Below are 16,783 nucleotides of genomic sequence, written 5' to 3'. Positions count from 1 at the left end.
TAAATTTGGCTAAAGCTCTTAGAAGGCATTTTGTAGCATCCTACACACTAGATTCCATAACTCAGTTTAATCTTCAGACACCCACTTGTGCCAAAGTCAGCAGCACAGAAAATTCTATTTATCCAAACAGAGGTTCCTGTTTAAAGAACCATCTTTGATCCATTGATTAAGAACTACTTAAGCCCCACATAAACACCTGTATCTGGCTTACTGAAATGACCAGTAAACTGCAGTATCATTCTGATTTTAGGGAACCTCAACGTTTCTGGAATGCCAAGAGCTCCAGTTTGACCTTGCAATGTGAATGTTCTGTGGCTTCCAGGGAGCTGCTGAGCAGCTGTCACATTTCCCAGCGGAACAGGGTGTAACATTCTTTCTGCTCACCGTGTTTATTTAATGGCACACTCTCTCAGGGCATGCAGTCTGCTGAGAACTTCAGCCATCATCATTCACTGCTCTGTACCCTTTACTACAATCTGTAGTCAAAAAAATTGTTTTTATCCATTTTAATCTCTCCACAATAAAGAAAAACACAGTATTTTAGCCTATTTGGGTCAAATTAATTTTATTATGCTCCATGATGAATTGCCACCAGTGCAACATCCTATCACTATACATTTCAAAAAAATTCACATACTAAACAAAATTTCAGTTGATAAATGGAAATGAATGATTGAAAAGTCTTTATGAATCTCACACATACAATTTGTGGCTAGCTGAAATTGTCTATCACGTAGCATATAAAAAGCCTCATGCTAGTTTGTTAAATGCGAAGGCTATCAGACAATCATTTAGCTGCAGAATATATGGGAGGCTTTCAGACAACGCACAGGTACAGTGCTGCCCACAGTGCAAGGTGGAGGAGGACTGAAACATGCAACCTTTACATCTACAGTGGGTTTAGTCTTCATGCCTGGACTGAACTCCATAGCTGCTGTGTTTCAACCAATAGTAATTTAGACTTTGTGCAATAACAATAATAGAAAGCCTTTTTTCCTTTTCTTCAAGAAGAATAAACTCAATTACCTTTGGCAAATTTTGTTTAAAATTGCTTCCAACTCAAAGAATTGATATCCTTTCATTCAGAGCAGCTCCTGATAATACTTATCACACCGAAGTTAGCTGGAAAACCCTGAATTCCTTGGCCAAAAGTTAAGAGATCTTAAGTTGGCATTATCTTAAAGACATTTGTAGGATACTTAAAATGTTTTTGAAAATGTCAAAATGAAAAAAAAAGAAGGATGTTTAATATTACTTAAAATAATTATAATGTTCTATTTACCATTTGCACAAATTCCTAACTCTATTGGTTAATAGCTAGCTGTCCAGCCTCATCCACACCAGACTCAGCGTCACTGAGCGCAAGCCACGATAAAAATGAGAGTAAGCAGAAAAAGGTTTCTAGCAGCAGAGGGCACTGTTTTTGCAAGAAACAAAAAGTCTAGACTCTTTCCCTTGTGTTTAAATTACTCTTGCAAGAAAGGTAACATTCTTTGAATAACTTAACTATCTTACTGCACCACTTACTGCTTTCAGCAACAAAACCTTTTAAATTATTTCTTATGATAACTAGATGCATGATCACTAGAGATTATGTGATAAATGGTTAAAATTCAAGCCGTATCTTGCAGGTCCAGCCTGTCAAGATCATGCCAATACTAGATTTTGGTCGGTACAATTCTAGAGAGCTTAATTTTTAGTTGGATATTGTGATTATAGTACTGAAATACATTTGGAACTACATTCTGCATATGACTCAATGTGAGAAAAATACGTGTCTGTATTTAAATCAGATCGTTTTTCTACCTAAAATTTAAAGTAGGTAGGTATGATAATTAGCACTATAAATATGAAAACAACCACCTTTAGGCAGATTAGTGTACTGTAGAGAGGCAAGGAAACCCTAATTTTAACACATCATTTAGTATACATAACAAATGTGCAGGTTGCAAAGTTTTATTAAAAAAAAAAGAATCTATCATTCAGTTATGTGGTTCAAGAAATATAACACTGGGGCCACCAATCTTTTAAGAAAAATGTAACCCTTCACCTGACATTTGACAAAAACCTTGAGAAATTATATAAAAAAATTTTAAATAGCATAATTGGTTCAGCATTACAGTGTTTACCTTTGTCAGCTAGATTCAATTTGTATGGTGGATATTTCTGAATACCTCAATCCACACAGAATACACAATAAAAATAATTCCACATCATTTTTAGAAATGTTCTGATTTTTATAGTGCATTTAACCAGATACTGAAGTAACCATAATGTATAGCCTCCTTCAGTTTATGTAGAGTATTACCCCTAAAATCCCCCGAACTGCAAAAACTTAAACAACTGTTTAAGAGTAATACCAAAAATATTTTTAAATTTTTGCTAAAAAGAGCCTGCCACATTTGCTATAGCATAAAAATAATCTCAGTCAAGTACAGGTATGCAAGGTCTCCTTGTGATTCCAGCCTCCAAATATCACTTCTGTCCAAGAACAGGCAATATTGTTTTAAGAGGTGTGTTACTAATTTTCCCAACTAGTGTCTCTGTAGTGACATTATGCAGAGCATATTGCTACAACTTGAGAAACTGCATCAGTGTAGTGATGTCTAGAGAACTGTGCAACGTGTCAGCTTCAACATTCATGTAGCATGGTGTTCAAAATGAAGGGGCTAAATAAACTAAGGTCTGTATCACTTAAAAAAGAATGTAGTGCTATACTAGATTTTAATAAGAAAATTTAGGTACAGAAAAAGTAGGGTATGAAAATAGTGTTTTCCTTCTGGCATTATAACTAAATTACATTAAGGTTTTTGTCAGTCTCACATATAATATTTAAACTCCCTTGTTGATGGAATGAAAAATATTCACAAATTAAGTGAGCATCCTGGTGTAAACTTGCACACAGTAACAGGGAGTAGCTTTGTAGAGGATTTTGACAAACCTTTACAGATTAAATGAGGTATTGCACAGATTAATTAAAAAAAAAAGCAAAAAAGGCAACAAAAATATACAGCAAATTGGTAGAACATTTACATGATAATTTTACAGAATCCATAGACAGAAAGTAGTGTTTAGTATTTCACCTTAAAAATATATATATATATATAATATATAGATCAGTCTTCCCATTCATCATCATCCTCAAAATCTTCTTCATCATCTTCATCCTCATCTTCATCTAAAAGAAAATCATCAAGGCAAACATTCAAAATATATGCATAAATAAAATAACATTACATGATTCTTGGATGACTTCTCAATTACTTAACTTCTGAAACAAAACCATTCGATTCTGGAGAAATCTGGTAACAAAGACAATTTAAAATGAATCCAATAAAATATATCTAAAGAGTATAATGGTCAGTTGAAGATTAGACCAGGAGTCAGAAGACTGGGGGTCTAGTTCCTTAGTATCTATGTAGAGAATTTCAACCAGTGTTTGTTTATATGTAAACCTACATTTGGGTTTGTCTCTCAATTTTCACACATCTCAAATCCAAGAGAGGCCTCTTTAATAACTATTTTTAAAGAAAAGTTGTAAAAAAAAATACACCTGATAGATTGTTCTACTACCAATTCCAGGAACAACTCCAGTGACAGGCACTGACACTGACACTGAGGACATTGAGCCACTAAGGAAACCGAGCAGGCAGACCAAATACCTAGCCTCCCTTCCTACCCTCCCGTTCTCTTCTGAACCCAAAGACATTGCTCTTTCCAGGTCACCAATGACCTACTGTTCCTAAAGCTAAAGCTCAATTTCTTTTCTCACTTTTTTGACCAATCACACGGATATAACCCAGATCGTCACTCCATCCTACTTCAAAGGCTTCATGTGGCTTCTGAGATATTGTACTCTCCAGCCTTCACACCTTATTACACCTTCTCCTCTCTGTTTCCATCCACTTCCTTCATGCCCCCATCCCATTCTGTAACTTTAAATATCCCGCCTACTTTAATGACATGCAAATTTATTAACAGTCCAGACCTCGCCCCTCAACTCCAGGCTCATAACCAAATCCATAACATCTACATTTGAATTTTTAGTAAGTATCTCAAATTTAATATTTACAAAAACCAAACTGTTGATCTTTCCTCTCAAACCTGTTCCTCCTAAATCTTATCCTTCCTACTCTGTTAATGAAAATTTTACCCCTTTCATGCTCAAGTCAAAAATCCTGGGAGTCATCTTTCACTCCTTTCTTTTTTCCAAACCTCACTCCCAATCCATCAGCAAACTCAAGGATCTCCACAGCCAAAATATACCTAGTATCCAACCCCCAGCTCAGTGGTGCTACCAATCTGATTCAAACCTTTGCTATCTCTTGCTTGGATCATTGCCATTCCTCTGCTAAGGGCCTTCCATGGCTTCCCATCATATCCATGGCCTCCAGAGTCTTAACCACTGGCCTCCTACTATCTCTCCTACTTCATTACCTTACTGTTCTTTCCCCTCCCTTCCTTACTCAGCCATACTGGCCTCACTGGTGTTCTACAACCTCAGGGACTTTGCACTTGCTGTTCTTTCCACCCAAATGAACACATTTTCCCCCATCTTCTATATGGTTTTCTCCCTGAACTCCTTCTGGTCTTTTTTCAAATGTCACCTCAGTTAGGCCTCATCTTATTTCAAAATGAACTTCCCTCCCACATCCTGTAAGTCCTTGTATCTCCCTTTTCTGCTTAATTTTTGTCCTTGGTACATATCACCACTTAACATACTATGTATTTTTCTAACATAGTTTGTTTACTGTTTGTCTTTCACCAGAATGCATGCTCCATGGAGGCAGGGATTTTTTTTTTTTTTATTCCACAATAAATATCTGCAGAATGAAACAGCCTATTTTCTCCTTATCACACAGTATGAGAATAAATATGTCTATTTAAGGAAAATAAATATTGGTAATAGATCCGAGATAGCCACATCCTCACAGAGAAGAAAAATGACATTTCTTGAGTACTTACTATGTGCTAGGGTAATCTGCTGGTTAGTTACATACTATTTTATTTATTCTTCATATCGATCATGATTCATGAATTCTCTTCACATAGCAAGTAAGAAAACTGAGGTCCAGAGAGTAAATAATAGATTCAAAAAGAACAAAAATCTGATTCTGGTACATCATGCCAGGAAGCTTTAGTAAACCTCAAGCATTGTATCAGCAAGACCCACTGTTTTTTCTCTTTTGAAAGTAATACCCACTTATATGGTGGCCACTTTTAATAATGGCGTCAGAATAGAGACTAGTTTTTTCACATAAACCTTTCAGGAAATCACAAAAAGGAGGACACAGAAAACTTCAAGATTCTTTAAAAAATCCCAGAAAACCCAATTTCTCAGCCCTGATTCTCACAAATCAGGGAAACCTGAATTTCTCATGTCACAGGAATGTGATCCAGAATCTCAAGGCTCATTTAGAGATTTGCCAGGCATTCTATTAGTATTTTCAGTATAGGAAATCAAATTGCTATTTTTCTGAAGCTGTTCTTCTAATTTACAGTTATGGCTATGGTATCTTGGAATCCATTAAGCTTCAGACAGACTAGTCACTGTGGCAGTAACTTTTAAATATTGGCCCTAAAATCTACATCAGTGTTACTCAACAGCAGAGGAAAAGCTAGCAAAGACTATCATAAAATCAAAAGAAAATAGAACTTCAAATATTAAAATTAAACATACATATGTACATGTAAATATACCTGAAGAATGAATGGCTTTGCTCCTTTTCTGCATCACCTCCATTAATGCACCCACAATTCCTGAAGTGGGTGCAGGTGTTGGTGGTGTAGACTCTTGGCCATCAGATACCTTGGAAAAGAAAGTCAGCAAAATTTAGAAATAAATTTTTGTCTCCAGAAAGTCTTACTTTTTTAGAATCACTTCCTATTTAAAAAAAAAAAAAAAAAAAAAAAAGGAAAGGGGAAAAAAACAGAGCACATGAGCCATGAGCCCAGGACAGGTTTAACTAAGAAGTAATGGCTATCTTAAAATTATTCATATACTCCCTAATGTATAAAGCCATCAACACATTTCCAAACTTGGAAAAACAAACCTTTCCCTAAATAATACTTACCCAGGCAGATGGATTACTTATGTCCATTTTCATTCTAGTACACAATACCTTAGCTGATGAAACTTTGAAACTATTATCAAGGAACATTATTTTAACAAAACTTAAGTAATATCCGATTCCTGGAGGTGTTAGTGAAAAGGACACTTAAGATACCTAAAAGCAACTGAGAAGACTTCTGCTCTCCTACAAAAACTCAGCTTTACAAACAAGCTTTATAACTTTACATACTATATATATAATTATACATCATATATAATTTTAACTCAAAATGAACCTTCATTCTTATAGCATATTTCTCTGCAAAGAGATTAGTTAGGTAGCTTTCAAAATGTACCTATCTCATAAGGCAACCAACCATCCCTAACTGAAGTACTTCTATCCAGTATAAACTACATTCAAGGGGGGGGGGGGAATCAACCTCAAGGGGTCTCATTAAAATCTAATTTCTATGCAAAATACTCTGATTTCAACTCTCATTAAAAAAGAGAGAACACAGGAAATCTGTAGAGATTCAGGGGAAAAAATATTTAGAGAGTACCTCCCTAAGTGTGCTTTGGCTAAAATGAGCAGTCATTTATACAAAATACTGATTTTGTTAATTTTGTCTCTGGAATTATATTACCTATATAAAGGTAGAATATTGGTATAATTAAAAATGAAATCACACAGCTGCTCTATTTCTAAGTCATTTCCCCCCAGAAATTACTTTGTTACGACAAACTTCTTCCTTTGGTCTTAACAACTCGTCTTCTAATACTACTTGTCTTTCCGGACTTACAGATCTTTTTCTTTTAAAAATATTCAAAGTAATTCCCCATAAGATACTGACTCATTCATTGGTATTTAGGTTTTTGGAGACCAGATGTTAACTATTACTGGTACAGAAATACCATAAATGAAAAAGACAACAGAAATAGTTTCAGAGCTTTGAATGTCAGCATAAGGCTCTCAAAAAACTAGCAGCAATAAGGAGAAACAGACTCCCTTTAAGCAATCTAGTAAAACGAGGCAGGAAACACTGAAGGAGCACTGCAGCAGCATGAAACTGCTGTAAACACGTTTTCTAAAGCACTGACTTGGACATGCAGCTGTCTGAGCTACTATGAACACGGAATTCAAAATATATGTTACTTATACCCTTACTGCCAGTTCTTTAAAGTAAATCTGTGATCTTATGTTAGTCATTTTCATCACTGAATAAATGATTTATATAGATTGTTTAAAAAAAAAAACAGAAAAATTTCAACTACAGAAAGGTTTCTTTTCTTCTTTTTTTCCCCACAGGAAGGTTTCTTAAAAAGAAAATAAAATTATGGACTCAAATCACACATATAACATGCTAATAATTCACTGATTTATGCACTCTAGGATAGTACTCTGTAGTTAATTTTTTTTTTAAGTGATTATTTAGGGTAAGGATGGCCTATACTTATAATGGAACACATTTTTCTCTCTAAGAGAAATGCAGAGATCAGTTAACACGGTTTGTTTGGGCAGGGAGAGAGTTGGGATGGGATGAGAAGACGTACTGATGGGGAAAATAAACATGGGATTTAATTCAGCAACTTTTTAAATGAAGAAAAGAGAACACAATTTAATTCATTAAAAATAACACCTTATTAGTATCAGCAACTGAGAAAGAACCAAAAGTTGACTGCGGAAGAGAGAGGAAATATGAAAGAGAAACACAAAGTAAGAGTGGCAGACGTGGGAATGAGTGACACAGAGGTGGCACCGATTCTAAGCTACAAGCTTGAAGACTCCATTAAAACCTGTTATTCACCTCAGTTGTGGTCATTTTGACACTAATTCTTCCCACTAACAACTGTTTAAAATTCTTTAACTGCTCCTGAGAAACCTTGAGTTTAAGCTAAAAAGGGAGAGGGAGCAGAGACGACTGCTCACAGGTTGATCATGTAGCAAGAAAAAGCTCCAGATACATAGTAAAGATGAGAGTTTTTAAAATATGTGCTATGCCAATGTTTAGATGTTTTCATTCAGTTAGCTGTGTTCTCTATCCATCATTCTCTTCCTAGCCAAAGCTTTGGAGATTTAGAAAGTGACCCTAATTCCCTATGTCACAAAATAATTTTCAATTAAAATCCCCTTCTTTCATCTTTATTTACTGTGTAGAAAAATCTACCATCCATTACCCACCTGGAGCCCTACAGAGCAAAGGTTCCCCTTTGGAACTGACAGACTACATCTGCTATCAGAAGGAAGTAAGTAAATGCAAGCAGTTTAGGCTCTAGAAAAGGGGGCAGCAAACTATTGCCCATGGGCCAAATTTAGTGTGTCTTATTTATGTAGAAACTTTTAAACTGAAAAATGAGTTTTACATTTTTAAATGGCTGGAAGAAAATCAAAAGAAAAATATGTGTGACATGTAAGAATTATATGAAAATCAAATTTCAGTGTCCCTCAATAAAGCTTTATAGAACACAATCATGACCATTCAGTTATGCATCATGAGTACTGCTGCTTTTGTGGCGCAACAGTAAAACTGAGTTTTTGGGACAGAGACCACATAGCCTGTGAGCCTAAAATATTTACTATGTGGTCCTTTAAAAGAAAAAAAAAAGTTGCCAACTTCTGCTTCATCCATTAAAGAGATTCCAAAATTATCTATCACCACTATCCAAAATTCTATTAGAACTCTTTCCATTATCGGGCACCTGGGTGGCTCAGTTGGTTAAGTGACTGCCTCCGGCTCAGGTTATGGTTCTGGTGGAGTCCTGGGATCGAGTCCCACATTGGGCTTCCAGCTCCATGGGGAGTCTGCTTCTCCCTCTGACCTTCTCCCCTCTCGTGCTCTCTCTCACTCTCTCTCTAAAATAAATAAAATCTTAAAAAAAAAAACCAAAAAAACCACAAAAAAACTCTTTCCATTTTCTGCAGAGTCAGATTCTCTACTAATGTAAATTTCAGAACACAGGAACTTTAGCATACAGTTTAGTTTTCATAAAGGTAATAGTTTGAACTTACCAAGGTGATTATAAATGGTTAAAAGTAGGGTTACTTCTCCATAGTTTTAAGATTTTTTTTTTAATTTAAAGTAAATTTTATTCAGAGGTGAAGTCTAGAACAACAGCCAACATGTTGTAATACTCCACTTACATGAAGTTCTAGAAGAGGCAAAACTAATCTACAGTGACACAAATCAGATTAGTGATTTTTCTGAGAGGGGGACTAACTGGAAAGAGGCATGAGGGAACTTTTCTGGGGTGATATTTTGATTACAGAAGTATGGGTTACACTGGGATAGGTATAAATGTGTGTGTTTCACAATATCTAAAAATAACAGAAGAAAAAGGGTTAAAAAGATGAATACCAAGAGAAAGTGCAAAAAGTGAAATAAAGACTTTCCAAGTTGTCTTATAAATTACTTTAAAATTCCATTACGACAGATAGTCTAAACTGAAAAGAATGGTTTACTTACAGATTTCAGCTGAATACCCTGTCGTATCTGGTCTAAAAGTGCATCCCTTCCAGAGCAGGATACCGGTCGACTGTTTTGTTCCACTTTTTTGAGCTGAGCACCCTCTCTAATCTGATCTAAAAGAGCGGCTTTGTTTCCAGCAGGAGTTGGGACTTGATGGTCACCATCAGAAGGGAGGCCAGGGGGAGGCGGCGGCCCCGGTGGAGGTGGAGGTGGCGGTGGCGGGGGTGGCGCCGCGGACCCCGCCAACGACAGGGGTGGAGGTGGTGGCGGAGGCCCTGCCGGTGCGGAGGAGGGAAGGGCTGGAGGTGGAGGCGGGTACATCCTATTTGGTGGTGGTGGAGGGACTCCTACACCTGGCCTGGATGGAGGCGGTGGTGGAGGTGCAGCTGTGGGAGCTCTTGATGGCGGCGGTGGAGGAGCGCCTCTCCCCCTGGCAGGAGGGGGCGGAGGGCCTGAGCTATGTGGAGGTGGGGGAGGAGGAGGCGGCCCTCCCCTGGATGGTGGTGGAGGAGGTGGTGCTGAAATAAAAACAGAAGAAAGACAGCATGCTTTTCCCCCACAAACATCATACTGAAAACAAACTTCAACAGATTTAAAAGAATGACACGAGAAAAAAAAAGGCCTCATCTTCGTTATTTTATTTTACAAAGGTATGCGGGCACAGATGATATCTTATCGTTCTATTTGGGAACACTCGAGATCACCTTCTTGTTTCTTAAAAAATATTAGCTAAAGCTGTTGAATTTAGTTTTTAGGAATCAGCACCACTTCTGAAGGTAAGGGAATACACACTTTCTTATATAATAACAAAAATATCACAACAGAATTAAACACTTTGGTCAATTAGCATTATTTAACATTTTAATAAAAATTAATGGATACCTTCTCTCTTTAAAGAATTGAGTTTATTTAGTTACTTTATAAAATTAATTTACATTCAGAATTATGTAGCTGGCGTAGCATAACCTATCCCCGTTTACCCAAGTTAATCTGAGCTAAACCCAAATTGAATACTTTTTCTTTAAAATTTAAACCTTTGCCACCTTACATTTATATTTTATGTCTTTACTTTCTAAAAAATACAGAATATATTAAAACATGTATGCTATAATATGCAATAATATATGTAATATTCCATATTTCTCTAAGATGGTCAATTAATTACAGTGATGGCAGTAAGGGAGGCTTGCTCAGGTGAAATATTCAACTACTTATTCAGAAGACACAACTAACTATTAATAAATTAACTGAGAATTTCTTGGGGCACCTGGGTGGCTCAGTTAAATTAACTGAGAATTTCTACATTCTGAAAAACTGAACTAAAGTTATTAATAAAATATTAAAACTATTTTGGTATTAATGATATTCATTCTTTTTCTACTTAAGTAAAAGTATAAGATATAACAAAGAAACAAATTCAAATTACACATTTATTACATTTCTGAAGGCATGATTTTACCAATAGTATAAACAAATTTACATAATAAAGAACATCACTTCTCCATTCATTTAGAGACTGGAGAGAAAAATTCACTATTTTTAGAAGTAGAGAAATCCTAGAATTCATAAAAACTATTTGTATTTACTGATATAAACTATCTTATTGATGGATAGTTCTACAATCTTATGAAATACTAATGCCAACCCTAACTACAAATAACAACAAGCACCTTTTGATGTTCAACAATACAATGATACCGGGGATGGGGGGGAACCCTCATTTCAGAGGAGATAAAACGGAATCTTCCAATTTGGGATGATCATGGGAAATAGGCTACCATATATAAATATTAAATAAAATATGCAAAAAGACCAATACTCATAGGGTATTATCTCCTTGCATTCAAACTTTTAAAAGTGAAAATATATCTGCAAACGGTAGAGTTACCCCACTTATATGTCAGCTATCACAGAGACTAGAGACAGTAAGTACATCAAATCCTTCCAGCAATTTTAATCACTCTGAGGTTTATATTTCAAAGAGTTATGATTTACTTGTTTGCTGCAAGAGGAAAATATCCACCTCATCCTACTATAAAAAGTACTAGTAAATCATTTCTCATGGTCTCACTGAGCACTCTGAATCCACAATTTTTTATATGTAAAATGATGCACGTCCTCAGTAGAGAGAATAAAAGTTCTTTTAAACTTGGAGGTAAGTATCTTTATAGGAGTAATCTATACTCTAGCTATTATTCATTGGAATAGTTAAGTCACTGCCAAGGGGAAAGGGAAGCCTTAATTGATTGTGAGTAAATTATTAACTGCATCCAGTTTGAGTACAGCAGAAGTTCAGTATTTCTATGATCTTGAAAAGTGACTGGAAATGTCTCTATATTTTTATGAGGAAAATCTCTATTACCAACTTTCTATTTTTTTATAGTCCGTATTATTTCTACATAAAAGTAAGTATGTAAAAAACATGCCATATCTCAACGTAAAAATGTGAAAGAATTAAAAAAAGAGAGGAAAGGGCACATTGGGAGTTAGAATGTTTCCATGCACAAATATGCCTGTTAAGCAGATACCACACACATCAAGAGAAAATCTGATGGTCTAGAGACTTGCAAAACTCAAATACCAGAATCAGAATGACAATAGTTCTTAGAGTTCTAAAAAAGAAATAAAGTCAAAAGTATGACAAAAGTCACAACAAATAAAACTTCTTACTATCAAAGTTTAGTTAAAAAGGAAGAAAAACTGGTATTTACAGAAACTTGTCTTGAGGTTATACTAAAAAAAAGCTCATATATTTAAGAATTATTATTATTGCAGATCAACATTAAGAGTAATAGATAACTAATCGCTAGGTACTTGACATTTATAGGTATTATAAGCAAAAAATATAAAGCAATAGAAATATAACTAATACTTAAAGAAATATAGTATTACAGAATTCAGGAAACATCTCATGCATTCTCATCAAAGTAAAGCAACAGAAAAATACTATTTAAGACAAATTTAAATTTATGGGAATAATGACAACTCCCAGAGTAGGTATGTATAGACCTGTGTATTTATATTAAATTATATTAAATTTATGGGAATACTGACAACTCCCAGAGTAGGCATTTATAGAGATGTGTGTGTATTTATATTAAGTACCCCCTCCCTGACCCAATTCATATATATATATATACATATATATATATAATATTGTATATTTTATATAGGTTACTGAAATAACACCAAGTGTGAAAAGCAATCATTAGGAATAAGTATAATAAGCAACAATAAAAACGGTGGTGCTGTAAGAGGTGTTTTTAAAATATCCACAGAATTTCATTAAAATCATCTAAAGTATAGATAAAATATAGCTCAGACTCATACAGAAATAAATTAGTTTGAGTAGAGGGCAAATAATCTTACTAATGTTAGATTTGGAAGCAGGATAAATGAACCCTAGCTTCTTTGACAATAAACATATCAAAGCATGCATAATTTAAAGCACTGGGTCAAATGACATCCCACATACATACCACTCCATTGTGGTGGACCTACACAGATTATTGAGTTAATGGCCTTCAAACAATTGCATAGACACACAAAAAATATGTTGGAAATCACAAGTCTACTACTTTTAAAAACCTGATTATATAATTATGAAAAACAAATTTCAAGAGGTTAGATTCAGTAGATTTTATATATATATATTTTTAAACAAAATATATTTCTAAGACAACTTCATAAGCTGCTCTAATTTTTTTATACTTTTGAACACATATATGTTCTCCCTGGAAAACATTTCCTTAGTAAGTCATTAGTCTTTTTATTCTTCCTTTGAACAAATTTACCTTCTATAAAATCATTCGTTGGTGTCTAAAAGATTCTACACTGGGCGTTAGGTTCTTGAGTATGACAACAATTTAAACTTGTTCCCAAAGCATGTTTTTTAATGCCTGTATATTGTTTTGTTTTAGGTAATTCAACTGAGGAAAGACTTTGCCTAATTTGATGCTTTAAAAGCAGCTAGAATAAAGAGCAATCACAATAAATTTTAAAAACCAAACCCAATCAAATTAATATAGTCAGCTCTTAGTCAAAGGAATTCAGGTGTGAAGGCAGATGCATGGATGGCCCAGTAAATGTCAAGAGTGATTCATAAACTTATAAATTCAGAGAGCTCAGAAAGATGGCAGGCGACATCTGATAGAGTAAAGCCAAAGTGTGTGGTAACAGTGGACAAAAAGAGAGTCAAGGAACATAATACTAGTAAATGTGAATTACTCTGGGAGCATTTAAAAACAAAAACGGTGCTATGCCCAAGATGTTTTTATCAAAAATCCATAGAATCTGGAAATATAATTTTTTCAAAAAACAAATTAGCGGACTAGTTTCATTAAAACTAACACTGTGTTTCTACAATAGCAATTATTGACTGTATACTTGTTAAGTATCTGTTTCCACACTAGACTGTAAGATTTCTGAGGACAGAAACTGCTTATTTACATCTAAATACCCTGAGTGGAAATGAGTGCAGACATAATGTTTACGAATATATGAATGAATGAATGAAAGACTGAATGAATATCAGTAGTGAAAAAGATACAGATAAGTCAAATATCAAATTTAAAATGACAGTTAAATTCCTCCGAAGAATGCTTTAACTGGAGTACACAAAAACTAGGAAGAAGAAGCCCAAATGAATAAGGTGGCAAAGAAGATTTTTAATAAGAAAAACCTTATCAAATTATTAAGTTATATCAAAATAATGCAAAGCAGCCAGGCCAAGCTACTTAATCTATAATTTCAAATATTCTGTTTATGGGAAGTTCATATGAATGTGTGTAGCTGTTTCCAGGAAACTGACCTCAAAAGATTCACAAGGAAAAAAAGATCAGAATGCCTGAGAAGAAAAAAAAAAGTTACCTTGCCTTCGTAGTTCATTTTTAACAGCTTCTACACCTCCTGTTTTTTCAATGAAGTCATATATAACTTTTGATGTTTCTCGGTCTTTCAGTTGTGCCTCTGAGATTCCACACATATCGAAAAGATTCTTCAATTCTGGATCCAAATTATTTAGCTATAACATATAAAGTAACTGTTAACTGTAAAATCTATCCCAATTTCTAAAAATAAGCATAATCAAATTCAAGTTTAGTTCTCACCTGTGCCCATTATGAAATGAGTTTAAATTTATACACTTTTTAACATGGTTAGATTATTTATAAGCCAATGAAACTTTCTTATTTAAAAGAAATAGAGGGGCGCATGGGTGGCTCAGTGGGTTAAGCCGCTGCCTTCGCTCAGGTCATGATCCCAGGGTCCTGGGATCGAGTCCCGCATCGGGCTCTCTGCTCAGCAGGGAGCCTGCTTCCCTCTCTCTCTCTCTCTTCCTGCCTCTCCATCTACTTGTGATCTCTCTCTGTCAAATAAATAAATAAAATCTTAAAAAAAAAATAAATAAAAGAAATAGAAAAGATAAGAAAAAAGAATAAAATTTTCTTTTTTTGTTCTCTCTTCAAAAAGACGGCATCTCATTAGAGCTTTACTAACCCATTCATGATTCAGACATCTCCAACCTATTCGCCTATTACTCAATTTAGATATAATCACAAAGAAATGAGGAAATTCTGTCAATTTGAAAATCTGAAGCACCTCCTTATAACCTCAGCGTCCTGGACAGAGCCCAAAACAAGGAAGCGTTCAATAAATGTTGTGGAGTTAACACTGTAGTCAATAACAAAAAAGTTTCTGACCCCAATCATAAATATTTCTCTTCAAAATAATTTTTCCAAACCCTGATTATCTGTTAAATGTGAAATACATATTACTTAAGCAACCAAAACAGATAAAATGTTAAAAACACTTATTTTTGCTAGCAGTTTCACTTACTTGCTCATAGGGCTAAAAATAAATAATGACAAAAACGCCAAAAAGAATGGAATGAAAGATCTAGCTAATTTAAAAACTGGATATTCAGAATTTGATTATAATACTTTTCAGTACTATTACTTTCCAGTAATTTGGCATACATTCTCCTAAAAATGATCAGTTAGCAGAAATAATTTTCTTCTCTTGGCTGTCAACACACAAGAATTTTATATTATCGTATATAAGATTTTATTTACATATTTATTTATTTGAGAGAGGCAGAGAGAGAGTGCGCGCTAGCAGGGGAGGAACAGAGGGAGAGGGACAGAAAGAATCTCAAGCAGACTCGAGCGTAGCTCTGACGCAGGGTTTAATCTCACAACTCTGAGATCATGTCCTGAGTCGAAATCAAGAGTCAGACTGAACCACCCAGGCACCCCAGTCATATAGTATATCAATTCAAGGAGTATAAAACCTTTGCTTTATAGACATAGCAATAAATAACAGAACAATACTGAGGTTTCCAACCTCAGTGGTGTATGCACATAAACACATTCAAATAAATGCTAGAATTCACAAAAATGAATAATAAAAATCTATACACAGGCCACAGCATTACCACATATTTATTTATTTTATTTTTAAAGATTTTATTTATTTGATAGAGAGAGAGAGAGAGAGAGAGAGAGAGAACACAAGCAAGGGAGTGAGAGAGGGAGAAGCAGGGTTCCCGCTGAGCAGGTAGCCTAATGTGGGGCTCGATCCTAGGACCCCAGGATCATGCCCTAAGCTGAAAGCAGACACTTAACTGGCTGAGCCACCCAGGTGCCCCGCAAACCACATATTTACAGCAATAATATTTATGGCTTGAAAAGACACTTACATCAAAGCCAGTATTCGGATCCCAACCAACATGTCCAATGTGCCTAAAGAAGTAGACCAAAAATATGTATAAATAAAAAACAGAAAATACATAAACAGCATTTAAAACATAAAATGCAATTTAAAACATAAAATCCAATACAACCAATAAATTTTGGGCCTGAGCTAATAATTCTCACAGACATACCCATATTCAGGGAAAAACTGTGTGAGGGGTCAAGAGGCCAGGACTGGCCTCAGTTAAACTGAGTTTTAATATTTTTGCATAATCTTTCTGAGTATCCATTTCCTCAACTGTCAAACTAGCAGAAGAATACAAGCATTTTATATATATATATATATATATATATATATGAATTTTGCAATGAGCTAATGAAATGATGCATATGTATATGAAAATGCTTAAAATATGTCAAATAAATACCAAAGGTTTGATGCCTACTATAGACTAAATGTTTGTGTCCCCCTAAAATTCCTATGTTGAGACCTAATACCAGGTATGATGATAATATCTGGAGGTAAGGATTTGGGGAGGTGATTAGGTTTTGAGGGTAGATCCCTCAAAAACAGG

The 16,783-nt window shown here is 34.9% G+C and overlaps 1 protein-coding gene across 1 annotated transcript in view; it reads right to left on the bottom strand.

Moving 5' to 3' along the window:
* Positions 1-548: 548 nt before the first annotated feature.
* WASL (WASP like actin nucleation promoting factor) overlaps positions 549-16,783 on the bottom strand; it is a 73,741-nt gene continuing 57,506 nt past the window's right edge. The window contains exons 7-11 of the mRNA XM_059396483.1: positions 16,214-16,256; positions 14,386-14,539; positions 9,514-10,034; positions 5,701-5,809; positions 549-3,178 (exon numbers count right to left, since the gene is read on the bottom strand). Of these exons, the coding sequence (XP_059252466.1) occupies positions 3,117-3,178; positions 5,701-5,809; positions 9,514-10,034; positions 14,386-14,539; positions 16,214-16,256 (889 nt within the window). The 3' untranslated portion in view covers positions 549-3,116. The remainder of the gene's footprint in view (positions 3,179-5,700; positions 5,810-9,513; positions 10,035-14,385; positions 14,540-16,213; positions 16,257-16,783) is intronic.

The sequence above is a fragment of the Mustela nigripes genome, chromosome 4 (genome assembly GCF_022355385.1).
Source record: "Mustela nigripes isolate SB6536 chromosome 4, MUSNIG.SB6536, whole genome shotgun sequence".
NCBI lineage: Eukaryota > Metazoa > Chordata > Mammalia > Carnivora > Mustelidae > Mustela > Mustela nigripes.
The sequence above is the reverse complement of the archived record's forward strand: the minus strand, read 5'-3'. Positions and strand labels throughout refer to the sequence as shown.